The sequence below is a fragment of the Cololabis saira genome, chromosome 1, assembly GCF_033807715.1.
Source record: "Cololabis saira isolate AMF1-May2022 chromosome 1, fColSai1.1, whole genome shotgun sequence".
NCBI lineage: Eukaryota > Metazoa > Chordata > Actinopteri > Beloniformes > Belonidae > Cololabis > Cololabis saira.
Genome location: NC_084587.1, coordinates 14695030 through 14722836, shown reverse-complemented (window position 1 = coordinate 14722836; position 27807 = coordinate 14695030). Strand labels below are relative to the sequence as shown.

The 27807-nt window shown below is 42.8% G+C and overlaps 1 protein-coding gene across 1 annotated transcript in view; it reads left to right on the top strand.

Annotated features, from left to right (window-relative positions):
• si:dkey-117m1.4 (uncharacterized) overlaps positions 1–11219 on the top strand; it is a 31078-nt gene extending 19859 nt beyond the window's left edge. Inside the window, exons 6-9 of the mRNA XM_061745619.1 lie at positions 54–1186; positions 2313–3148; positions 4953–5195; positions 9342–11219. Of these exons, the coding sequence (XP_061601603.1) occupies positions 54–1186; positions 2313–3148; positions 4953–5195; positions 9342–9595 (2466 nt within the window). The 3' untranslated portion in view covers positions 9596–11219. The remainder of the gene's footprint in view (positions 1–53; positions 1187–2312; positions 3149–4952; positions 5196–9341) is intronic.
• Positions 11220–27807: the final 16588 nt, after the last annotated feature.

Genomic DNA, 27807 nt, shown 5'->3' with positions numbered 1-27807 from the left:
CATTATCATGTAATCATTTTTGGAAAAAAAAAGACTACATTTTTCCCTTCCAGGAGGAGGAGCCTCTGTCTCTGACGGTCCAACAGCGTCAGCGACCACAGCATCATCAGCATCAGCAGCAGCAGCAGCAGCAGCAGCAGCAGCAGCAGGAATACGTCACCCCCTCTTGGTCTCTCTCCCCATCTTCCTCTCCCATCTCCCACTCGGACGCCAGTGAATCGGATGCTGGAGATGAGGACGGCTCCAGCCCGCGCGGGCGCGCTCTTCGCCGGAGAAAGAAACGCCGCGGCACCCCGTCAAAGAAAAAGACCCCCCGCCGAACCCCGCCGCGGCGTCCCTCCCCGGTCTCTTCCTCAGGCGTTCCTCACCTGGACCGTCCTCCTCCGTCCCACTCTCAGTCCTCCGCTCCCTCCTCCTCCTCTTCCCCGTCGAAGCAGCCCGTGTTCAAACCTCCGGCTCCTCTGGACGCCGGATCGCCGGGAAGCGCCTCAAAGGGCGGCGTTTCCATCGACGCCATGCGGCAAACCTGCGAGCACTGCGGGCGGCACTTCCGCTCCCTGGGCCGCCACCTGGACAAACACCACGCCCACCAGCCCGAGGTGTGCTCCGCCCTGGTCGAGCGCTACACGCAGATGCCCCGCCTGCACGTCCCGAGCACCGGCCCGGCCGCGGCGCTCGCCCAGCAGCCGCCCGCCAAGTTTTCCCACGTCAGAGGACAAAGCCGCAATTCGGATTCCCCGCAGAGCGTAGTCCAGGACCTGTCCATGTCTCCGCCCACTCTCACGGCAGCCGGCCAATCCCCGGCTTCCTCCGGGAGGACGCCCACGCCGCCGGCGCTGACCCCTCCCCGAGCCCAGAGCGCCGTGCCGGTGTCCGTCCTGAAGAGGAGCCCGCCGCCCGTCACCGCGCCGCAGTCCAAGAAGGGAGCGGCGAGGAGAATAAAGAAGGAGAGACAGGCGGAGGAAGAGGAGAATGAGGATGAAGATGTGGAGGTGGTGGAGGTGAAGAGGCCCAAAGAGGAGGAGCACATGGAGCTGGTGTGCCCTCAGCCCTTCAGTAGCAAAGCAGCCAAAGAGAGGGAGCCGCCCAAAGAGGAAGAGGAGGAGGTGGAAGACGAGGAGGAGAATGGACTGATGGAAGTGGAAGATGACAGTGGAACAGAAGACAAGGAAAAAGAGCTTCTCAGGTAACTTGTAACTTGTAGCTTTCAGCTTTTCTTATTTACTTATCAGTTTGCACCCAATAATTAACCCTTGTGCTGTCTTCGGGTCAAGGAAGGAGGAAGAGAAAAAGGGAGGAAGAGAAAAAGGGAGGAAAGAAAGAAGGGAGGAAAGAAGAATGAAAAGAAGGGAAGAAGGAAGGAAGGAAGGGAGGAAAGAAAGAAGGGAGGAAAGAAGGAAGGAAGGAATGAAGGAAGGGAGAAAAGAAGGAAGGAAGGATCCTTCCTTCCTTCCTTCCTTCCTTCCTTCCTTCCTTCCTTCCTTCCTTCCTTCCTTCCTTCCTTCCGCTCCTTGGGCCGCCACCTGGACAAAAGGAAGGAAGGAAGGAAGGAAGGATGAAAACAAGGAAAGGAGGAAGGAAGGGAGAAAACAAGGAAAGAAGGATCCTTCCTTCCTTCCTTCCTTCCTTCCTTCCTTCCTTCCTTCCTTCCTTCCTTCCTTCCTTCCTTCCTTCCTTCCTTCCTTCCTTCCGCTCCTTGGGCCGCCACCTGGACAAAAGGAAGGAAGGAAGGAAGGAAGGATGAAAACAAGGAAAGGAGGAAGGAAGGGAGAAAACAAGGAAAGAAGGAAGGAAGGAAGGAAGGGAGAAAACAAGGAAAGAAGGTTCCTTCCTTCCTTCCTTCCTTCCTTCCTTCCTTCCTTCCTTCCTTCCTTCCTTCCTTCCTTCCTTCCGCTCCTTGAGGCGCCACCTGGACAAAAGGAAGGAAGAATGAAACGAAGGAAGGGAGGGAGGACGGAAGGAAGGAAGGACGAAAACAAGGAAATAAGGAAGGAAGGGAGAAAAGAGGAAGGGAGAAGGAAGGAGAGAGCAGGAGGAAAGAAGGAACAGGAGAATTAGGTCATTTTGACCCGAAGACAGTACAAAGGTTAAGTCATTTGTGCTTAATTTGATTATTTAGTTTTGTGTCGGGCTAAAACCTGAATATAAATTGTAATAAACCTCGACAATAGATTTTCTGTCACCCTGCAGCTAATAACTTTACGTCTAAATCTGTTCCCGATAGTATGTTAGCAGTTTTTTTTACCCAAACCTCTGAATTTGAAAACATTCTCAATGTTTCTTTCTCTCTCATCTGTTTTTCCTGCCCGTAGTTCGGGGCGACACGGGATGCTGCCCCTGCTCTCGTCCCTGTCCTCCCTGGTGCTGTACCTGCGGCGGCTGCAGCACTCGGCCTTCCTGTCTCTGTCCCGGCAGCTGCAGTCCGCCGAAGCCTGGCGGCTCCTGTGCCACTCCAGCCTGGCGCTGCTCATCCTGTACAACCGGCGGCGGGAGTGCGAGGTCTCCAAGCTGTTGATCGCAGAGTACCGCTCCCGCGTGACTCCTCAGTGCCCCGTCCCCGTCCCGCCCGGGGCTCCCCCGGCTCTCACCCCCCTGGAGGCCTCCCTGTCCCCCTTCGAGCGGATGGTTCTCCCGCACCTGCCCCGCGTCGGGGTTCAGGGGAAACGCGGACGCGTCCAGCCGCTCATCCTCCCGCCTCACTGCGAGCCGTGTCTGGAGCTTCTCCTGCAGACGCGGCAGGACGTCGGCGTCGACCCCGCCAACCCGTACGTGTTCGCCCGGCCTTACCACTCGCCCGCCACCCCGCTGCGGGGCACCGACCTCCTCCGCAGCCTGGCCCGTTCCAGCGGGACCCGCAACCCCCGCGCCCTGACCCAGACCAGGGTTCGCCGCCAGGTGGCCATCCTGACCCAGCTGCTGCTCCTGGGAGAGGGCGAGGAGCCCGGACTGCCCGGGCAGCCCGGCAGCAGCGCCGTGGAGAGGCTGGAGCAGTTCCTGGAACGGGAGTACCACGTGACGCAGAACTGCGCCGGGATCGGCCAAGACCCCGGCCTGATGGGCCGCGTGGGCCGGGTCGTGCTGTGCGGGGAGAGAGACGGAGTGCTGTTCCGAGGAATGAGCCTGAACCACATCTGTCTGGAACTGGACGGTGAGTAGGAATGGGTGATATTTTACCGTTCACGATATACCGTCAAAAAAGTTCCCCACGGTAAGAATTTGTCATCTCGCGGTAAAAACGATAAATTCCCGTTGATGACGTTTTTGTGTAAAAATGATTTATGGTTCAGCTTTAAATCGACGCACAACGTACGTGTGCAGGAAGGAAGGAAGGAAGGAAGGAAGGAAGGAAGGAAGGAAGGAAGGAAGGAAGGAAGGAAGGAAGGAAGGAAGGAAGGAAGGAAGGAAGGAAGGAAGGAAGGAAGGAAGGAAGGGAGCCAGAAAAGAAAGAAAGGAAGGTAGGAAGGAAGGGAGCCAGAGAAGGAAGGAAGGAAGGAAGGACGGAAGGAAGAAAGGGACCCAGAAAAGAAAGGAAGGAAGGAAGGAAGGGAGCCAGAAAAAGAAAGGAAGGAAGGAAGGAGGGAAGGGAGGGAGCCAGAAAAGAAAGAAAGGAAGGAAGGAAGGAAGGAGGGAGCCAGAAAAGAAAGAAAGGAAGGAAGGAAGGAAGGAGGGAGCCAGAAAAGAAAGAAAGATTGAAAGAAAGGAAGGAAGGAAGCCAGAGAAGGAAGGAAGGAAGGAAGGAAGGAAGGAAGGAAGGAAGGAAGGAAGGAAGGAAGGAAGGAAGGAAGGAAGGAAGGAAGGAAGGAAGGAAGGAAGGAAGGAAGGAAGGAAGGGAGCCAGAAAAGAAAGAAAGGAAGGTAGGAAGGAAGGAAGGGAGCCAGAGAAGGAAGGAAGGAAGGAAGGACGGAAGGAAGAAAGGGACCCAGAAAAGAAAGGAAGGAAGGAAGGAAGGGAGCCAGAAAAAGAAAGGAAGGAAGGAAGGAGGGAAGGGAGGGAGCCAGAAAAGAAAGAAAGGAAGGAAGGAAGGAAGGAAGGGAGCCAGAAAAGAAAGAAAGGGAGGAAGGAAGGGAGCCAGAAAAGAAAGAAAGAAAGGAAGGAAGGAAGGAAGGGAGCCAGAAAAGAAAGAAAGAAAGGAAGGAAGGAAGGAAGGAAGGAAGGAAGGAAGGGAGCCAGAAAAGAAAGAAAGGGAGGAAGGAAGGGAGCCAGAAAAGAAAGGAAGGAAGGAAGGAAGGAAGGAAGGAAGGAAGGAAGGAAGGAAGGAAGGAAGGAAGGAAGGAAGGAAGGAAGGAAGGAAGGGAGGAAGGGAGCCAGAAAAGAAAGGAAGGAAGGGAGCCAGAAAAGAAAGGAAGGAAGGAAGGAAGGGAGCCAGAAAAGAAAGGAAGGAAGGAAGGAAGGAAGGGAGCCAGAAAAGAAAGAAAGAAAGGAAGGAAAGAAGGGAGCCAGAAAAGGAAGGAAGGAAGGAAGGAAGGAAGGAAGGAAGGAAGCAAGGAAGGAAGGAAGGAAGGAAGGAAGGAAGGAAGGAAGGAAGGAAGGAAGGAAGGAAGGAAGGAAGGAGTTGATGACGTGTTTGTGTAACAAACATGGCGGATCTGAGAGCGAGGAGTCGTTACAGTTTTGCAGTACAGGTGGACTCATTTAATTGGTTTTTATCAATTCAATTTATTTGGTGTAATTTATTAGCATTTAGTATTCTTTTAGAGCAGTGTTTTGGGGGCTCCAAAGACTGAATCTGGTGATAGATTTATAGTTACAAAGGTGGAGTTGAATTGGTATTTTTTTATCGTCATCTTTATCGCTATTGGGATAAATGCCAGAATTTGCCGTGATACATTTTTTAGTCCATACGGCCCATCCCTAACGGTGAGACGGAGGATTGTTTCTGCTGTGCTGGAGTGGCATTGCTTCTCTGTGCTTTCAAAGTTCAAATCCAGATGCTTCTGTCCTTCTGTCTCCAGTGATGTCAGGAAACTCTGCAGACTCCTTCTCCGAGGGAGAGTCTGAAGGGGAGCATATGAAAGAGAAGCCCGACGTGCCGGCCCCGGTGCCGGCCCTGATCCCTCCACCGACCCTGCTGTACGTCAGGAAGGGCAAGAACAACGGGCGGGTGGGGCGGCCCAAGAAGATCAAGAACATCCAGCCCCCCCCTCTTTCTCCTCCTCCTCCACCAACTCCACCTGCAAACCGGAGGAGAGGCTCAGGTTAGCCCACTCACTTCCTGTTCCTCAATACTGTTGTAAAACTAAAATAACATTATAATCGGAGGGGGGTTGTATAACCGAACAAGTTGTAAACCAAGTTGTTTTATACGTTTTTCACACAGAAAGTGAAAGTCAGCCTGCACTAGGGATGGGCGGTATGGATTAAAAAATGTATCACGATAATTTCTGGCATTTATCCCGATAACGATAAAAATGACGATAAAAAAAAAATACCAATACATTTCTTTCTTTCTTTCTTTCTTTCTTTCTTTCTTTCTTTCTTTCTTTCTTTCTTTCTTTCTTTCTTTCTTTCTTTCTTTCTTTCTTTCTTTCTTTCTTTCTTTCTTTCTTTCTTTCTTTCTTTCTTGCTCATTTCTTTCTTTCTTTCTTTCTTGCTCATTTCTTTCTTTCTTTCTTTCTTGCTCATTTCTTTCTTTCTTTCTTTCTTGCTCATTTCTTTCTTTCTTTCTTTTTGCATAATTTCTTTCTTTCTTTCTTTTTTTTCAGGCTCATTTCATTCTTTTTTTTTCAGGCTCATTTCATTCTTTATTTCTTTCTGTCTTTCTTTCAGGCTCATTTCCTCCTTCCTTCCTTCCTTCCTTCCTTCCTTCCTTCCTTCCTTCCTTCCTTCCTTCCTTCCTTCCTTCCTTCCTTCCTTCCTTCCTTCCTTCCTTCTGCGTGGATTTAACACAGAACCATAAATCAGCTTCACACAAAAACATCATCAACGGGAATTTATCGTTTTTACCACGAGATGAGAAATTCTTATCGTGGGGGATTTTTTTGACGGTTTATCGTGAACGGTAAAATATCGCCCATCCTTAGCCTGCACTCATCCATGCTTATGTCCTTTGACAAAGTGGTTAAATTGTAGGACATGCAAACTCCAGAGAGCACATTGAACAGGAACGATGTAGTTGGTTTGGTTTCAAAACATCTGAGTTGCTTAAAAAGGCAAACACCATGGAATAATGTATTTTACAGCTGCAGCACCTTTTTCCCCGTTTGATGTTGAACAGGTCTGTTAAATGAAAAATAGTCAAAGACTTTGATTTGTATGAATTCAGTTTATTCACAAATAAAATGTTTTGATTTAACAAAAATTGAATATACAAATTGGAGTTCTAAAGTACAAACAAAACAGTAAATAACCAGGATTTCTGTGGTTTTATAGTTTAATAAAATTGTTACATAAAGCTAATTTGACATGGAGCCGATATTTTTAAGCCCGAGTAAATGTGTCTTTAAAATTATTATTTAAAAACCTGAATAGATTTCTGGGAAACCAAAAGTTTGTAACAGTCAACTTTTGATGCACGCACGCACATACCAGGGGACGGGTAGGTAGAAGGATTGTAAATGACAGATAATTATTGCACAAACTTATCCCATAACACACTTGAGGCAAATGCACACATCAATTCAATCAATTCATATTTATTTCGAGCAATGACATAACATAAATGACCTGCGTGCAACATAAAATTAAACAAATACCTTTTATCAGGTTTATCAGGTGCAGGTTCAAAATACAAATGAATTCGTCAACACTCGAAAGGGAGTGGGAAGAAGAAAACTTATTTAATCCCACCCATGTTTCTCATTAACAACTTGACAGATTTTTTTTTTTAAGGCTTCCTCCTGTCTCAACATTTGAACCAAAAAAAATGAAAAAAAGACCTATATCAAATTATAAAAAAAATAAATAAATAAATTAAAAAAAGAAATTCTACAGTTCACCTCACCTAAATTCACACATATAGTGGCTACGAAATGCAGATGCATTTCATGGCCACATACATCATTAAAAAAAACTAAAAACAATACAAACATTTTTACATTTATAAAATCAGACCCAAAAGAAATGCTCTCCAATAAGGAAAAACAATTCTGATTGAGTACATAATGTAAAACAGTTGGACAACTCAAAATAACTGGACCCCCCCCCCCAAAAAAAAATAAAAAACATTAAAAAAATCTATCATGTCACAAAACAAGATAATCAAAAACGCAAAAGCAGAATGATGTTCTAGTGTCACAAGTCGATGAAAGAGTTTGGATCTCAAAGACTCTCAAAGGCCTGAAGCATGTTATATTTCCTGCCGCCAACATCTCAACCTCAGAGCCTTAACGACTCCATGTTGGAAAATCTGTCAGCCCTCAAATCCGTTCAGTTTGATCCCTTTAGGGGCTCCACATCCGCTGAGTTCACTGACTGACAAGACTGGAAGTGTAACTCCTCTTCCTTCTGTCACCCTGATATTGTAAATGACTTACCTTAGGAAGAAATTATAGATACTATTAAGTGTTAAGATAAGAAATCCACCGACCGTGAGGATATTGATACGTGTTGATATGAGTGTAGTAAAAAGGGTTATTGAGGGGATTGTAAAACCATTAACACACATCTGTAACTTATCATTTCAAACTGGTACATTTCCAAACAGAATGAAAAATAGCAAAAGTCATACCTGGTAATAAACACCATCAACAGACCTGTTTCACTACTGCCATAATTCTCTAATAAACTTACAAAAAACCTAGTTTTAGATTTTAATTTTGGTCTTCCCTCACAAGGTCTAGTCCAGGGGGTCGGCAACCCGCGGCTCCAGAGCCGCATGCAGCTCTTTAGCGCCGCCCTGGTGCTGGAGCTTTTTCAAAAATGTTTGAAAATGGAAATAGATGGGGGAGGGAAATATATTTTTTGTGTTAATATGGTTTCTGTAGGAGGACAAACATGACACAAACATTCTGAACGTTTTCCAATGCTGTAAAAATATGTCAAATAAATATTACATTTCAACAAAAAAAGTCAAAATGTCGAGATTAATGTTAAAATACAATTTCAAGAATAAAGTCGAAACTTTGCCTTTTTTCTCAACATTTTGAATTTTTTCTCAAAATTGTACATCAACAGTAATCTCGACATTTCAACTTTTTTTTCAACATTTCAACTTTTTTCTCGAAATTTTGACTTTTTTCTCAACATTTCGCCTTTTTTCTCGAAGTGCATAATGAAAAAAAAATCATCCTCTTCTAAAATATTATTTTATTTTTCTCCTGCCTGGCCCTAATACTCTTCCATAGATTTGCGTAACAAAAAGAGTCATGTGGAAAGACATTTGCTACATTTGCAGCCGAGGACCCAGTTATAACTAATATAGAAACATGCAGCATGTGTTGTCTTCATTCTAAGGCTTATACAAGAATTTTCATTTTTTGCGGCTCCAGACATATTGGTTTTTTGTGTTTCTGGTCCAATATGGCTCTTTCAACATTTTGGGTTGCTGACCCCTGGTCTAGTCAGTAGCTGTCATTAAGCCACTACACTACCAAAAAATGAAATTAAAATCTTGGTATTGAAGCTAGGGATGGGCGATATTTTACCGTTCACGATATACCGTCAAAAAAATTCCTCACGATAAGAATTTGTTATCTCCCGGTAAAAACGATAAATTCCCGTTGATGACGTTTTTGTGTAAAGCGGATTTTTGGAATGAAGGAAGGAAGGAAGGAAGGAAGGAAGGAAGGAAGGAAGGAAGGAAGGAAGGAAGGAAGGAAGGAAGGAAGGAAGGAAGGAAGGAAGGAAGGAAGGAAGGAAGGAAGGAAGGAAGGAAGGAAGGAAGGAAGGAAGGAAGGAAGGAAGGAAGGAAGGAAGGAAACAAGGAAAGGAGAAAACAAGGAAAGGAGGAAGGAAGGAAGAAAGGGAGAAAAGAGGAAGGAGAGAGCAGGAGGAAAGAAGGGGGAAAAAGAAGAAAGGAAGGAAAGGGGAGAAGGAAGGGAGAAAACAAGGAAAGGAGGAAGGAAGGGAAAAAGGAAGGAAGGAAGGAAGGAAGGAAGGACAGATAAATTCCTGTTGATGACGTTTTTGTGTAACAAACATGGCGGATCTTAGAGCGAGATAGATTTATAGTTAAAAAAGGTGGAGTTGAATTAGTATTTTTTTTATCGTCATTTTTATTGTTATCGGGATAAATGCCAGAAATTATTGTGATACATTTTTTAGTCCATACCGCCCATCCCTAATTGAAGCTATAAAAAGTTATTTTGCTCAGAAAATGCTTTAAACACCCTTAAGAAGTTCCAGAGTTCTTATTGTGATCGCAACGTTTGATCCGTAACTGATTCCTGTTTTCTGCGTTGCAGGAAAGCGAGGGGTCCTGAAGCGGCCGTGGTCGGAGGCGGAGCGCGCCGCAGTGGAAGAACACCTGAACCACAACATTAACGAGCTCCGAGTCCCGGCCAAGGCGGACTGCGAGCGCTGTCTGCAGCTTTGCCCCCTGCTGGTCAACAACCAGCGCGACTGGCGAGCCATCAAGTTCTACTGCCACAACCGCATCCAGTTGCTGAAGAAAAACATGCGACGGGAAAACGAGCCGCAGCCCCTGATCGTCTGTTGAGAACCAGCCAACCGCCGGTTTCTGAAACCCACTTCAGTTCAGAGCAGCTACCCGGGGCAGAGTCTCGGCTGGTTCCCCGCTGCCCGTAAAACACAATAGTCTGGAGAGTCCTAATGTTTACTCCACTCTCCCTGGTGATTAATCCTTTTGACACATGATGCTATTACAATAGCAGATATTCCTATGAACCTTTTTACAGCCACTCTGTGTCAAAAAATAACTCCTGAAGATGTGGGGGGGAGGGCGGCATATCACAAGAAAGTCCTTGTAAAGTGCAGCTCCCGTGGGACAAAGCCCCCACTCTTTAGTGCAGTAATATCAGATCAGAACAGATCTATATACCCCCATGTGGTCAGATGTGGTATTACTCCATACAGTGGCTTTAACGTCTTAAAACGATGCCAGATCGCTTAGAGGGGCCTTGGTTTTTCCAAGGTGCCCTGATGAACTCCATAGACCCTGGCAGCAGCCTGTGCTCTTGTACATGGACATATTCTCCTTCAAAATGGACACACTAAGCGGATATGTGGACGAGGGGCGGGGCGGCAGCCCCCTACGGTGTTGTCATTTGAGCGTTGTGAAGTAGCATTTGTGTTTTTACGCACTAGAAGATGTCGATAGTGGCCCCCGATCGGGCCCCCCAACTTTCCTTCATAGCGGCTTTACAGTTAGACTAGTCCTAACAACGGCGAAGCAAGATCTTTTCAAATAAGCTAGTTCTTCCCTTCATATGACAGACTGTGCAATCCCGAATACGGTTTCATGGTACCAGGACCTTACATGGGAGGTACTCGAGGATGATTTAAAGTTGTGGTTTTGAGCTTCTTTTTTTTTTTTTTTTGCCTCCCTCAAAGTGAAACGAGCACGACTTCAGTAGAAATCGGTTTTGCAAGTTTGACGGTTTAATGCCTCAGAATGTTTTGAAGTTGCTCTGAGAAGTTGCCTGAGATGTTGAACAACAGAATCAGAAGAACTGTTAAGGTGGCTGTTGTCTTTATCGTTTTTTCAGTACAGATACACTTTTGTTCTTATTTTGTATCGTTTTTTCATGTTACGATTGTTGTTCAAATCAGTAAGAAGTTGCTGGAGGCCAATAAGCTGGATATCACTTTATGTGTGGGAGTGTAGAGTTCCTCCGTGGGCATTTATTGGAGAAAAAGGCGTCTGTGGCGTCGCTTAAGTTTCACAGTCTGTGCTGTCGTTCTCGACGGCTAGAGCTCCTTCTGTTCGTTCCCGGCCACACTACACAAGTTTCCAGCTCCACCGGATTTGTGTTTTTTTTTTGGTTTTGCTTCAGTGTTGCTCAAAATCTGCATCTCGGACTGAAACCTCCATGAAACCTCGAAACGGATACTTGAAGTTATTTAAACCTTTTACAGAATCTTTATCTCTTTCTCGCTCTAGCCTTGCCAGTTACACTGTACATAGCGTATAAACTATCATTAATCTAACTGGTTGTGTGTTGCTAGACACGTAGCTTTCCGACTTATTTCTGTCTGTACATAACCCCTGTTTGTAAATACTCAGAGAAACAAAGAAAAACACAATGTATGACTTGCCTTGGTTATTGTGTTGTTTTTTCTTCTTTTTTATTTTATAAATCTTATAAAAACTTAAAGCTCTATGACTTCTGGGTGTCCCTTTTTATTCATTATAATTGTTTATTATTTCATTATTTTTCTTGAACATTTAAGGAGTTATAAAGCAACTACAAACGCATGGAGTGCTGCTGGGTGTAAAAAAAGTATACTTCAGGTGCTCTTCGGCATGCGGATCCAAAAGATTCAAAAACAATTTAGAAAAACCGAGGCACTCAAGAAGTTAGAAAAATATAAAAGGCCTTTATTAAATTATGGCTTAGAAAAAGTTAAAATGCCTAGAAAAAGTTAAAATGCCAACATGTTTCGGCCATGTAGGCCTTCCTCAAGGCAGATAGCAAAGACGTTTTTTCTTCTTTTTTATTTTATAAATCTTATAAAAACTTAAAGCTCTATGACTTCTGGGTGTCCCTTTTTATTAATTGTAATTGTTTATTATTTCATTATTTTTCTTGAACATTTAAGGAGTTATATTACTGAAAAGTGTTTGAAATGATGAGATAAAACCTCTGCCAAGATGTTTCTCCACTTCCAGTCGTGATGACCCCTACAAAGACCCAAAGAAAAGTTAAAATAAGTTGCCAGGGAACTTTTATGCCTGAAACTAAAGAGGGGAAAAAAATATGTATTTATTTTTATTCAGTTTATTTGCTATTCCAGTAAACGTACTTTTCCAAAAAAAAGTGAACATCTGTACAAAGGTTCTGGATGAATTCACACCATCCAGTCTGGACTCTGACACAGATGTTATGGTCTTCCGGTAATTTCTGAACCACTTAAAATATTTCTGTTTGCCGTCATGTTTGGAAGGTCTGTTCCTGCTCAAGGAAAAACACAATCGTTGATCAGAAACATACCGCGGGAACTAAATAACAACAATTCAAAGGGGTTCAGCCAGAGTCCACAATCTGTTGTGGGATGGAAAATATAGCCGGACAAGCCACTTTGATTATTTTTCTCTCTGATCGAATGATCAATCTGATTCATGTTGAGTCCAGTGGAACCAGAACCGACTAAAAAAACAGACGAAACTGCCTCTGGATGTCACAGGGTAGGAATACAACCATTCAGCACAACTGAGCGTGACGTCAGGAGAGCGACAACAAGGCAAGTATCTGGTGCCATGTTGGTTTTCCAATAAAACAAAGTAATTGGCAATCATGCAGCTCTCTTCATTTTATTAAATAGTGGTTTTGGAAGCTCCCATATGAGTCATTTCCCTGCTCTGATGCAGATTGCTCATTAGATTTTGTATTGTGGAAGTGGCTTTGAATGGGAGGGGCACTAAAATAATACTTCTGTATTTTTAGCCAAAAGAACCGTAATAATCCATGAAAAACCAGTATTAATCACATATTGAGGTAATTGTGATCAATTTGGGGTTTCCAATAATAAATGAACCTTTTTGCAGTTATGAAAGAAGACACTAGATGGCGGTGTTGCGCTATAAACTACAGATTGATGCTAAAAGAGACCATTATGTCTCAATGGGACCGACCTGGTAAAATAAAGGCTAAATAAATCAATAAAACGCCTCATAAAAATGTAAACGTGATGGGGGGAAAAAAGTGAATATACTGTATGTTTCTCCTGATTAAGAGCTGTTTGAACATATACATATCATCTGAACGAAGTGGGTCTATTACGCAACATCAGACAAACTACATGTCACTGTGCTCTTAATTATTTATCAAAAAAGAGATAAATCATTATTTTTTTACAGGATTTAAGAAGGTGAGTTGCATCCAGATGCTGCTCAGCAACTGATTCAAAATCTGGAAAAAGTTATCAAACCATTTCCACAGAATTTGGAGTTTAACATTCTACAGCGGGAAAGACTCTTCACAAGAGGAAAACATTCAAAACAGTTGGCAGTCTTAAAAAGAAATGTACATATTGGTAAATATTCCCAGAGCAGACCCTGCAGGGCTCACAGAAGGAAAAAAAAAAGAGATTAAAGCATTACATCTCAGACCCTACAGCCCTTAACAAGCATGTCAAACGTTTACAGTGCATCAGCAAAGACATCAGAATGGCTAAATAAAAAATTCAACGTTTTTGGATCGACCTGCTCGAGGTCCACACACCACATCAACTCCTTTGAAGGTTTTCTTGTTGGACCTTAAGAGAACTGTTCACAAACAAATGCTCCAAAACTCGGGGTAACTGAAGTAGTTATAAAAAAGAAAGGGCCAAAATTCCTCCACAAAGACGTGAAAAGACTGAAGAAGTCATACACAACACCGATATCTCAAATTATTGCTGCTGGTGAATCTACGAGACACTGAGTGATCTTGCTTTGTTTTTCTTACGGTAAATGAATAATTGCACAGCAAAAAGGTTTTCTCAGTTTGTCTGAAGTCGTATTTACTTTATTCCAGAGGTGTCAAAAGTATTCACATTCATTACTCAGGTAGAATTACTAGAGTTTAAAAAGACTCCTGTAGAAGTTGAAGTATAAAACTCAAGTTTTTTACTCAAGTAAAAGTATAAAAGTACTGGTTTCAAAACTACTTAAAGTATAAAAGTAATGTAAGGGGGGGGGAAAGCCATTAAGGACAAAAGCCATTGTAAATGAATGCATCTTAGTATAATGCAAATATATTAAAGAACTATATATGTGTACTATTGAGCATTAACATGTGTTTCAGAGAGCAGGAGATATGATGACTAGTTGCCTATAAGTATTGTAATGGTGCAAAAAGTCAAACTTCAGAGGCATGTTATCATTTATCCTAATGTTTATTGGAATGTACATCCAAGTTTAGTTGCAGGAATCTGAGGGAACGGATGTAAGAACAAAACTGGACAAGAACATCTGAAACAACCACAACCACTTTCACTCTATCCGGATGAAGCAATTTAACTGGATAGTTTTTTGTTTAAAGGCCGAAATGAAATAGAGTAACGAGTCTGTTTTTAAAATGTAAGGAGTAAAAAGTACAGATAATTGCGTGAAAATGTAAGGAGTAAAAGTAAAAAGTCGTCTGAAAAATAATTATTCCAGTGAAGTATAGATAACTCAAATTTCTACTTAAGTGAGGTAACGAAGTATTTGTACTTTGTTACTTGACACCTCTGCTTTATCCTAACACCAAGGGGCTACATCTCCAAGCAGGAAGCACGTTTAGTTGCAGTTCCTCTGGTGACCACTGGGGGCTGACTCCAAACGACAGTCCCGTTGTTTTAGATTAGACCCCTTTACTATCACTCTGCATGAAGAGCTCGTGTTCAAATATGACCCGCAGTGTCCCTCCTCTGCTCCTGCTGTTGTGTTGGCTGACAGCTCAAGAACCTCCGTGTGAGGCTCTTCAGCTTGTTAATGACCCGAGTGAGGTTCCCTGCAAAGCCGTGGTCTGTCATTTTAATACCCACTTGCAGATCAGGGTTGTGTAATGTGCTGATTTATGACGGCTCTGGGGACGGGGAGCTCACGGACATCCTCATCGTGCAGCTGCATAATAAGGAAAGGTTAGACTTGAACTAGAATTACGGTGTATTACTGAAATTAACATTGTTGACATTTAAATTCAGAATAGCTTAAATAATTCATTCAAAGGCAGGTGTAAGCAAATTAGTTTTTAACCTTGACTTAAAGGAACTGAGGGTTTCATCGTTCCCGCAGTTTTCTGGGAGTTTGTTCAATATATGTGGAGTATAGTGGTGTGTGGGCGCTATTCAGTTACAGTAAGTGTTCTTGCTACTGTATGTTGTGTTTTCAATGTCTTTGTAAGTAAGTAAAGTAAGTAAAGTGTATTTATATAGCACCTTTCATAGACAATGGCATGTCACAAGGTGCTTCTCAAAATTAAAACAGGTGGGTTTTAAGTTTGCTCTTAAAAGCTCTTGAGTCCAGAGAACGTAGAGACAGCGGGAGATCGATCATTTTGGACTTGCTGAAGACGAGACAGTTCTTTCTTGTTTAAGCAAGAAAACAAGAAAACTGTTGCAGTGATCCAAATGAGACGACACAAAGGCATGAACAATTAGCTCAAGATCATTTTTTGAAACAACTGTTGGTAAAAACAGTTCCTCATCAGCTGTTTTGAGTGGCGTTCTAATGATATGTCTTTGTCAAACAAAACACCAAGGTTTCTTTGTGTTTGTTTTGCATAATTAGTTCAGTCAGTCTTATTGTTTTAGTCCAGGGGTCGGCAACCCAAAATTGTTAAAAGAGCCATATTGGACCAAAAACGCAAAAAACAAATATGTCTGGAGCCGCAAAAAATGAAAAGTCTTTTATAAGCCTTAGAATGAAGGCAACACATGCTGCATGTATCTAGTTATAACTGGGGGAAGATTTTTTTTTGTCATTATGCACTTCGAGAAAAAAGTTGAAATGTTGAGAAAAAAGTCGAAATGTCGAGAAAAAAGTCAAAATGTCGAGAAAAAGTTGAAATGTTTAGAAAAAAGTCAAAATTTCGAGAAAAAAGTCGAAATGTTGAGAAAAAAGTTTAAATGTCAAGGAAATAGTCAAAGTTTCGTGAAAAATGTCGAAATGTTGAGATTAAAAAGGAAGAAAAAAAGGGAAAAAAAGAAGAAAAGGGAAAAAAAGAAGAAAAAAAGGAAAAAAGGGAAAAAAAGGTCAAACATTTTTGAAAAAGCTCCAGGAGCCACTAGGGCGGCGCTAAAGAGCCGCATGCGGCTCTAGAGCCGCGGGTTGCCGACCCCTGTTTTAGTCTATTTGAGTTGCGGCTATATGCTTTTATTTTGAAAGGTGGTGGGCAATTTGGCACAGCTGATGTTACTTAATTGATTAGAGCACAATGGGAAGTCAGCAGGCACCGGGGAAGGTGTGTGGTTTTGACCAGCGTCAAACAGCTTCAGTATCAGCCTGAAAGCAGAATTAGAGCCAACATTTCAACAATTGCCTCATTCCATCCTGTGGATCCTACCTGACCTGCGATAGAAACGTTTACCTGGTGCCTCTCGGTGGCCGTTTGAATTAGTTGTTGGAGACAAATAGCCACTACAATGGTTAGTACACTGTAAAACCTGATAAGTTAGTTGAACTCAAGCGGTTTGAGGAAACCGATTGCGTAAAACTATTTAAGTTTATTAAAGGAGCTTGAGGCCGGATTGTGGCAAGATTTATGAAAAAAATCCGTATACATTTTAAGTTTTCTAGTAATAATGTCAGATGAAGCGTTCCAAACCAAAAAGAATGAGCCCTCTACTGTATCTCTCTGTTGCCTTGAACAGGCTGTGTGCTGCAAAATGTGCTGCAATTCGGTCCCGAATTTCCCGCGCTGTCCTGCGGATGTGACGTCACATGACGCTGCATGTGCGTTCTCCCCGTTCTCCCGTGCTGGCTTCACTGTTGGCTGCAGTACCCCCAACGGCCGTCGTGGTGAAGGGTGGCGCTAGAGAGTCTCATTTCTTAAAAGGAGCCTCAAGCTCCTTTAACTGATGGCAATGAGTGACCACAACTTTTTCCAAAGTTATTTCAACTTACTTCTGTTATTAAGATGCACTGTTAGGTTTTACAGTGTACCATGATTTGGTAAAAGCTTTATCCATGACATAAATATATATATATATATATATGCATCTTAATCCTGCAGCACATGTTAGGGAAGTTGAAGCTCTGATGCCACCGTGATGCAACATAGCAGCCTCCCGCTGCTAGAAAGCAACAAACCTTTCCCTTCTTTTCTCACATTCTCCGAAGTTTATTCCATTTTTTGTTTGCTTTTTTAAAATTTTCCTTTCTGGATGAAAACCCTAAACTGGATTTCATCTCTGATTTGGATCATCTGGAGGATTTCGTTGACGACATTTACAACACACTTGAACCGTGAATTGATCTGAATGAATTTAAATCAATATTGATATTGATTAGCATCATAGGTTAGCGTGAGCTTGGCCAACTTGTCCTAGGCGACTTCCAGGACTGCCTGTTGGGGGGGGGGGGGGGGGCTTTAGAGAGGTGTCATAAAGGGGTTGTCCAGTTTTTAACACACACACACACACACACACACACACACACACACACAGAGCCGGATTAAATAAATGGACCACACTAGGCAGACTGTGATTTTTGGGCCCCCCTCCATCGATGTTATTTATGAAATCTTTAACTTACCTTAAGTTACTAATAAAACTTAATTCACATTTTACATAGCATAGTCATAGTCAAGTTGGTTCTTTGTATTCCAAAATAAGTCATGTGTTGTATATTAAACAGTCTATCAGACTATTTTTAGATTTTTATTATTTATACGTTATTTTTATTTTATAAAATTTTTTTTTTTTTTTTTTTTTTTTTTTTTTTTGTCCCTCTGTCTGGGCCCCCCCTGTCAATCGGGCCCTAGGCACCTGCCTAGTTTGCCTTTGCGTTAATCCGGCTCTGCACACACACACACACACACACACACACACACACACACACACACACACACACACACACACACACACACACACACACACACACACACACACACACACACACACACACACACACACACACGACTGTGTCCTGTCTATCAATCTCAGAAAGATTGAAAGGCCATTTCCAAATAATTTTAACTCCGTTATTCCGCAGTTAGAAAGATTATTCACAAGTGGAAAATATTTAAGAGTTGCCAGGTTTCCTAAAACTGAGGCCGTCTGTCAAACAGCTAACTGGGTCAAGCAACAGTAACATTTTCCACAAGTCCATTTTACATTACTTGCATCATTTTCCTAACCTGTCTGTCTATATGTCTCTGTTGGATATCTGCAGACACCCTGACCTGCAGGCCCCCCACTGACCACCTCAGTGTCTGCTGTCTACACCTGTTTATATAGTCGTCAGCTGTCAGTCATATGTACATAGAACTCTTAGTTCTCCTGCTCAGGATTATTTATAGTAATATCTTGTCTTTTGTACCTTTGACAATAAATCTGCTCCTCTCCTTTCTCTGTGCTTCATTTTCTGTCTGGTGACCTTTTTCCTGCTCTGCCCAGCTGGCCTTCAGCAGCAGGGTCCCCCTTAATAGCCTGGTCCTGCGCAACGTTTCTTCCCCCTTAAAGGGGACTTTTTCCTTGCAACTGTTTGGCCTAAGGTTTTTCTGCCACTAGGGGAGTTTTTACCCCCAAATCAACCATCCAGACCTCTCCGGTCTTCTGGTTCAGGTCTGCTCCGTCTCCCCAGAATCAGAACCAAACATGGAGAAGCAGAATTCAGCTCTTATGCTCCACCGATCTGGAACAAACTTTCACAAAACTGCATTAATGCTGAAAAACTCTTAAATCAAGGTTAAAAACTCATTTGTTACAGCTGCCTTTGACTGAATTATTTAAACTATTCCGAATTTAACTTTAAACAATGTTCATTTTCATACTCAAGTGTATAGTTTTAATCCAACTTTTCCTTACTCTTTTTCCCCTCCTCCTCACTCTTCATATATTTATTATGTAAAGCACCTTAAATTGCCTTTTTGCTTAAATGTGCTCTGCTTTTATTAGAGCTTCATTTAACAACATTGTTTTCAGGGAGCAGAATACCTGAGCTGTATTGTAGGCAGTTATGCCACGAAACCAAGAAATGCAGGGTAACATCCCATCAAGCCTTTTCAAGATGGTAAATGATAAAAAAAACAACAGCTTGATATTCATCAAAAGCAAACATTGCAGCCTGTCAGACGTCTTGCCTCCACTTGTTTCTGTACAGTTGTGACACCTCAGATACCTGTGACACCTCTAAAAACCAAACGGTGACTGCACACACAAGACTCACGCACTCTTCTGAAGGACCTCCGATACCTCTGATACCTCTGATCAGGCCGGCTGACAGTCTTGCCGGGGCCCCGGACAAAATAATCTAAGATGGGCCCCCCTGCGCCCGGATCTCTCCTTCTCCCTCTTCCTCTCCTCTCCCTCTGCTCTTCAGGTTTTTATACAAGCTAATGGACGTTAACATTAGAGATAGCCAGTTAGGTTAAGTTACAAGGTTGGTAAACGTTGGCTGCGCTGTTTCTTACCTTGCTCTACGCTGACTTTATTAATTCCAGCTTCACCATCACCACCCTTTTTAAAATATTTGTGTAGAGAATCTATGAGGCCTCTATTTTCTTCTTTTCTTCTTCTCTTTTCTCTTCTTTTCTGAGCACCGGACTTGTGCTGACCGGACATTTTGACCATTCTAATGGTTGAATTAAATGATAACATCAAATTTTGATCAGCGGCCAAACCATTTTTGTGTTGGGGGTTCTTGACCACAAGGACAATTAGGAAGAAAACAAATAACAAGCTTTTATGTAACTCAAATACTACATATTTTTTCCACAAATAGTCATATTTTGAAACATTTTGAAAAATGATTCTATAATTTAATGAAAATATTTTTTTTTATTTTTTTTTTTCAGTTCTTGGCCCCCCCCCCCCCCTACCCTGGGCCCGGGACAACAGACCCGTTTGTCCCCCCCTATCGGCGGGCGTGCCTCTGATACCCCAAATACCTCTGATACCTCCGATACCCCAAATACCTCAGACTCCTCTGACACCTAAAAATCAGAATCAGAATCAGAATAAGGCCCAATCTCAATACTCCCCCTTCTTTTCTCCACTCGCCCTTCTTTTCTTCCCTAACCCCTAAAAAAGAAGGGGGAGATTTCAGCCCCGGGGAGCAGCCTCAGCTCACAGCCCGAGAAGAGACGTATCCGCCGGGTCAAGCTGCTGCGTCATCCCGGGAGAGAAACTCTCTCCTGGGACGCAGCTCTGTTGAGAATTACGCTGGCTGAAATAAATCATTTAGGAAGATGTTGGTTTAATAGATGAAATCTAACAGTTGTAGCTATGCCTGTTAAGAAATTTGCTCCGAAATTTAGAGATTTCTGTCTGCCGGCTCCGGAGTTTGGGTCCGCGTTAAATAGACGTAACCTACGGCGTCGCTTACGTGGTTAGGTAACCATATTCCGGCGCGATCTTAGCGAACAACGGACAAAAAAGGGATTATGTACATTCACTGAGTGAATATTATGAAAGTAAAATATTGGTTTGCACCGAGAAATGTAATCAAAATGCATTTTTATGCAGAAACTAACTCAAAATATTGATTTTATTCCCAAAAAAATAAGAAATGTCCGCCATGTTTTTTTTTTTGATTCAGTCCGCAAATGACGACGAAAAGCATTCTGGGAAATTTTCATACCCCCTCACTCGCCAAGTCAGCATCTGAAATCCCTCGATTTGAAGGGGCTATTCTCAGCCCCTAGCCCTCGTTATGCCCCCTCCCCCTAGGTGAAAAGAGGAATGGGACACCACTACCTTCACGGGAACGCGCAAAAGTTAGGGTTAGGGAAGAAAAGGAGGGCGAGGGGGAGTATTGGGACGCAGCCTAAAACTTTATTGCCAAGTCAGACATAGTCAGACAAGAGAACTTGACTCCGGTTAACACCGCTGGCACCATTTGTTTCTATGGACGCCATTTCTTAGAGGAAGGATGACACTGGGATGAGGGGGGAAAGTATTAAATACAGAGTGAGAAGGTGCAAAAACACCTCAGCACAGAGGGACGTTATTTGCCTGACGTAGATTGAAAAATATGTTTGAACTTACAGTAGGTTTTGGAGTGAACGCCAACGCATCCAGTGCCTCATTTTCTTCCTTCCTCATCCTGACATTATGTTAAAATATGTAGGAGACACAAACCACACCCCTGACTTCCCTGAGTGTGATGTCATCCTAGCGGTCTTCGGAGTACGATCACAAGAGTTCAGGTGCAGGGATGGATGTGAGCTAGGGACATCTATAGTTGTATTCACCTTCACACGATGTCCCGAGTGGAACCAGAATCTAAACAATTTAAAGGTTAACTCTATCGATTAAAGGTTACGACCGATATCTCTGACTTTAATTAAAGCTCTTACAACGAAACTGCTTTAATTAACCTAAAAGGCCAAGCTGAATCAGTAAATGCTAAAAAATCTGAACTTTCCACTCAGTTGGGTATAAAGCAGTTCGGCACATATTTGCCAAAGCATGTGGATTTTCTTTCAAGGATAAAAGTACCGTGTGGACGTCATGTTTGGTGTAAACGTAAAAACCAAGCGGTGACTGCGCACACGAGTCTCATGCACTGATCTGTTTTAATTTCTTTTATCTGATTCATATGTAATATTCAGTATTAATGTTGTGATGTTCACTCTTAGATGTGGGAATACTGACAGTTTTCGTCGTGTGTTAGTGGTGAAGGAGATCAGTGTGGTTGTGAACCTCGCAGCTGTGTACATGAATATCTGCCCAGCCAGCAGTCAGCAGTGTTATCATATTAGTGTTTAGAGGACTTGCAGAACTCGGGTCCACGACTCCGGCGCTAATTTTTAAGGACATTACCTGGATTTACGCATTAGATGTATTTGGATTTGTAAACTAGAGATAATTAAAAGTTTAAGAACAATGTTTCTCAAGCTACAATTTCAAGAAGGTAGGAATTTTATCCATTACAGTCTAAAGCAGGGGTCTGCAACCCAAAATGTTGAAAGAGTCATATTGGACCAAAAACACAAAAAACAAATATGTCTGGAGCCGCAAAAAATGAAAAGTCTTGTATAAGCCTAAGAATGGAGGCAACACATGCTGCATGTATCTATATTAGTTATAACTGGGGGAATATTTATTTTTTCATTATGTACTTCGAGAAAAAAGTCGAAATGTCGAGAAAAAAGTGGAAATGTTGAGATTAATGTTGAAGTACAATCTCGAGAAAAAAGTCAAATGTCGAGAAAAAAGTCGAAATGCCGAGAAAAAAGTCAAAATTTCGAGATTAAAAAGGTAAGGAAAAAGGAAGAAAAAAAGAGAAAAAAAGGAAAAAAAGAAGAAAAAATTAAAAAAGAAGAAAAAAAAGAAAAAAAGAAGAAAAAAATGAAAAAAAGAAAAAAAGAAGAAAAAAAAGGGAAAAAAAATCAAAAATCTTTGAAAAAGCCCCAGGAGCCACTAGGGCGGCGCTAAAGAGCTGCATGCGGCTCTAGAGCCGCGGGTTGCCGACCCCTGGTCTAAAGGATTCAGAGAATTTGGAGACTTGCTCCCATTGCATTAAAAACCAACATCATTCGGTACAGTATATTACCACGTGGGCTCAGACACCCCTCAGAAAACCATGGTCAGCTCACACTTTGCTGTTTGTTTGCATCTACAAGTGTCAGTTAAAACTCTGCCATGCAAAGTGAAAGCCATAAACAAACAACTCCAAGAAATGCCGCCAGCTGCTTTGGGCCCGAGCTCATCTGAGATGGACAGATGTAAAGATGAAGCGTGTGCTGTGAACTGATGCCTGCACATTTCAAATCATTTTCTTTTTTTTTTTAAATCATGTATGTTATGTCCTTCAGGCTAAATAGGAAGAAAAAAAAAGGACCATCCATGTTGTTGTCAGGGTGAAGTTCAAAAGCCAGCATCTGTGATGGTATTGGGGTGTGTTAGTGCCCATGGCATCATGGGTAACGTGCACATCTGTTAAGGAACCATTAATGCTGAAGGGTACATGCATGGTTTGGAGCAACATATGCTGCCATCTAAGCTACGTCTCAAATTGAATATATGTGGCCATATTTGGAACCGCAGAAATATACAACAACGGAGACCCGGACCGTTGAGCAACTGACGTCGTACATCAAGCAGGTTTGGGAAAGAAATTACCTATGTATGTATACCACATGTATGTATACCTATGTAAAGTAATGACATGATTAGGAGAACTTATTTAGGAGCTTCAGAGCAAAGGGGGAGCTAAAAAATGGACCCAAATTGTTTGTTCATTCATTCTGACTTCATGATCTTGGATCATTTTGATTGGGTCCATAATAGAATCCAATAAAAATCTATTTAAGACCCAAGTTGAAATTCAAAAAATAAGAAATTATTTGACAAGCTGCATGTATGGATGCAGCAGCAAGACTAAAGGAACCTTTTTCAAGCATTTAAATTAGTCATTAAATGTGTTACATGTGTTAGAAAGTTCCTCATTAGAACAAGATCGCTTACTTTTGTTCATCTGGAAGCTACTTTGATGAAACATTCAATGTTTCAAAGCGCAGCTGCTAATGTGAACATGTTTTTACCTCCACCTCTCATGGAAATGAGACATTCAGGGGAACACCAGCTGGTAGCTCTGGAGCTATATTTTGAATGGAGACGTATTTTGATGTCTGAATTGGAGGATCGGAAGTGGCTGGCAGGAACATTCTCAATGACGAGAGGGAACCTGTGCCCTCGAGTCGCATCCATACTGAAACTCAGTTGAAGAAAACCATCATTAAAATGTAACCTTTACCCCTCTAAAGGGCTTTTCTGCCATCAGAATGCCCACCAGTTTTTCAGCGAGGGGATAAGAACTTTGATTTGTGATTTATTTCTTCACATAAAAACCGCTACAGTTTTTCTTTGCAGGTGGAGGAGTTGATAGTTACAAATAAACTAGAAACTATTCAGACTAATAAGGCAGCTAATTTCAGTTTCCATGAGTCTGGTTACTTTTGACAATTTCATATTCACTGCTTATGCTATGTTTTTAAAATGATGTCTTTGGAAACAGCAGCTTGTAGTGTCTTTATCATTCATAGTGATGTGTACATAATTCACCTGCATAGAGATGTTAGTCACAGCATTACCATACAGCGTTTATTCAGGTTATAATTTATGTTGTTACTAGTGTTTTGGTCTATGTGTTTAATGTGTTACGGTCCCTCTAAGTACGGTGACGTTTTTGGAGTCAGTTAGTTCTGTGATGGGAAGCGCGAGCTTCTTAACGTTTAGTTTCAGTTAACTGGTGGATTTCATAAAGGGACACACGCTTCTGTGTCCGCACCGTGAGAAGTTGTCGGCTCGTCTATTTTCACGACTTCCACAAGCTTTTATTTCTTTAGAGGGAACTCTGATGGAGTTTTGGGTTGGATTGTTGTTGGGCATCTTTTTGCGGCTTATAAATAGTCATGAAAACAGGTTCTTTCAAGCAAAAGCAAATCAAAATTCCACCTTTACAAAACAAGTCGTAGCAGTGCTCTGTTCCAGTTTAGGTCAGCATGTCCAAACACATGAATTTTCAGACTGCTTGTAGGCGTTAATGTGCTTTATTTATTTATTTTTACTTGTGGTATCGATCGAACGCTGGCATCTTGGATAAGTCTACATTCAGTGAGTACTTTGAATCTCATTGCTGAGATTCATGTCGCCTGAAACAGAGAAAAAGTGCATTCAGATAATGTTAAGACACCTGAGCAACCAAAGAGCGACCAAAGAAAGGTTCAGTCAGAAAAAATATATACGTTTTGTTTTTTAAGGGTAAATACATCCTTGGTGTCAGAAGCTGGTAGCATTAACCTTCTCTGTTTCTGCATTTCTGTCATGAAAATCTAATATACTGTACATGAAATCAAGTCTGAACCACCATCACGTGTGTCAGGCCAGTAATCAGATCCTCTGCTGGTATCTTAACCTGGATGCTGGAGAAGGTGGAAGAATCAGATGTCAAGACAAGGAAGAGGCTTCATCCTTCATCCAGGACCCTGACCCTGAACTTACCCATGCAGTTCTAACACTGAGGCCAGTGTTGAGTCACCCGTCGTCACCAGAGTCCGAGTCATTAAAAAGTTCAGTCTGAACACATGGAGAGTCTTAAAAAAAAAGAAAAGTATATTAGTTCTCAAACAAAGATGTTGTGCAACTCAGGTAGCTTGGCTGTCCAGTTATCGAAGGCTAATGATAATTCTATTAAAGAATTATTAATAATTAATAAAGTGGACTATTTATCAAATTGAATTATCAAAATGATAATAATTCTCGTCGGGGCACCACCCCCGGGCCTTACTCCGGAGGAAAATGATAACTAAACAGCAGAAAATCAGTCTCATATGATTTGAATTATCCTGCATAACAGCAAATCTTACCATCACTTACAAAATAACAGTTGAAGGTGTGAGATCCGAGCACTGGTTCTGCTTTAAACAAATCAATTGTGACCAAATCTTGTATGAAATAACAACAACCACTCATTAAAAATCAATCAGGATTTATTTACATACAGGTGTCAAAAGATGATAAACGCAACACCCCAAATAAACCTGATGGCAGAACTTAAGTATTATAAAACAATTAATTAACTGGGAAAACAACAATCAATAAAAATGAAATGAAAGTTAAATGCATGGAATGGGAAAAAGAAATCAAAGCAATAATAAAAATGATATCACGAACATGTACGGTTTAAAACATGGCTGCGGTGTTTAAAGAAGCCGGGGTATTTTAAAGATGGCGGGACTGTAACCACGCCACGTGCAGATCTAGACCGGATGTTACTCCCGGTGTTTTAAACGTGACTACGGCAGAAAACAGCGCTTTAAAACATGAATGACTAGCAGAAAGTAGTGACTACAAATTAATGACAACAGTCATGATAATGATGCTGATGTAATTTCAGCTCTGACCACAGATTTAGCTCTGTAACACTCCCAGTTAAACTCATACACACAGGTCTCAAAACCTCACGCCTCCTCGGGTCTCCAGGTGCCGATCAGGGGTTCCTGCCGGGTCTTTGGTCGGAGGCTGGTCCAGAGGCTATCACGTCGTCTCGGGTGCGCGTCTCGGGTGCGCGCAGGGCCGGCCCACTTCTTCAGAGTGCGGGTGCCCGTCGGGCTGAGTGAGCGCGTGGCCCCGGACGGGGCGGCGGGATGCGTCTCGGTTCTGCGCGGGGCAGGCTGTCCACAGGTCCTTTCAGAGAAACTCAGACGGAGAGAGAAGTTAGGAAAGAGGAAACGGGGTCTCACCCTGGGCCGGGGCCGAGCTTCGAAGCGGCTTCCCCCCCCTTTCCAGCTCCCAGGGACCGGGGACACGTGAAGCAGGAGTCGGGGCTCCGGATGAAAAGTTGAGACCAAGAGTTGATGGGAGCGGCTCCGCGCACTGCGGCTTCAACGGACTGCAGGTCCAACGGAGCGGCCCAATCTGATGGGGGGGGCCTTACACCTCCCCCCAGCCGGGGGGAGAAAGGAAGATGGGACCTTGGCCCTGAGCCAAAGATCCAGCTTTTCACCGATGGGAGTTGGAGAGAAGAGAAGTAAAAAGGGGAGAGAGGGATGCAGCGCCGTGGATCCTCGCTGATCCTCCGGCCGGACCACGCTGCAGACCTCTCCTCTTAAGGTCGTGGTCCCTTTGGCCCGGAGCCAGAAAGACGTGCTGACCCGCCAGTTGAATGAAGGAAAAAGAGACAGAATGGAGGAGCAGCGCGGCGTTTTGATCCTACGCGCGCTGCGGTGACGTCATCTGTGCCTCATTGTGATTGGATGCGCGCCGCTTGTAGGCGCCACCCCCCCCACGCAAGGCATGCTGGGGGTTGTAGTTCATGGCCAGGCGGCCATTTTTGGAGGCACATTACAGCCGATTTTCAGCTGAGCAGTTTCAAAGTTGAATATACACATTCACAAAGTGTTCATACATTTTATAAGTTCAGAGTTCACATGAGCATATGGGCGAGCACAACAAAGACTTTAACTGAAAAGCCAGGTCCAGCAATTTGATGGTGCTGACAAGCTGTTTCTGCTAATGTTATAGAGTTAGCCCCGTCCTGAAATCAATGCAGTCTCTACACCTGCAGCTCTGCATGGTAGCAAGCAGGTTAGCAGCCTTTAAAAATACAGCGAGAGAGAGCGTTTTAACTGAAGTTCATCGGCCGGTAAGCCCCCTGCTCACAACCATAGAGAGAGCTTTCTCTACCGCTCTGCTCCTGCTCTAAACTAAACAAAAACAAATTATCATAGCTCTTTCCGTGGCTCGTGCACCCACCAAAGACTACCAATGTAATCTGTAAACTCAGTCATTTTATGATTCACCTCGTGATCGGACTGTTCTCCCAGATTATCCGGTTCGCTCACACAGGTTCAATAAAGCTTTTTCTCATTTCACTGACCTCTCTGGGTTTTGATTCCACATCACTTTGGCGCCAGCTGTGAGGGAATCTTGCACAATATTATTACCGAGTTTAACAGTGGTTATGGCATACATGACAAAATAATGAGTCTGACTGCAGTTCATGAATAAGTCAAGTCAAATCACATTTTCTTAAATTAAACCTCGAGTTGGACTTGAGTCCAAGTCCTGGATTCAAGTACTTCATGTCTGATTCGCCTACTGAATGTAATTTCAGTTGTATATCTAAGTAATAACCTGAAAGTTATGATAAAACATCCGTTTCTGACTTACCATAAAGTCATATATCCACGAATCATCATCTTAAACGTGATAAGAAGCTCAAAAAATGAGCTGTGCCTATGTTTCAGCAGAGTCTGTTTAAGGAATGCACGAGAAACCGGATTTGTGATGTCTTGCAGACCCGAGGTTGAGAGACCTTTGCAGATGGCTGGGTGGGTCACATAAGACAGAGCAGATTGCCTTGTAAGGTTGTGTGTCCAGGGATGGCGTTCCTACAGGAACAGGAACACCTGAAGATGCACAGCTGAGCAAAAATGCCAACTGAGGTTCTGCCTGTAACAGCTTCGATTTTGCTCCTTGTAATTGAAATAATCTGAAATAATCGCAGTTTGGAGTTGATGATGAGTGTAAACCTATTCATGTGGTGTCAAATATAAAAATAAGCGGGCTAAATAATGTTGAAATGATAATAAAAACATAAAAACAACACACAGC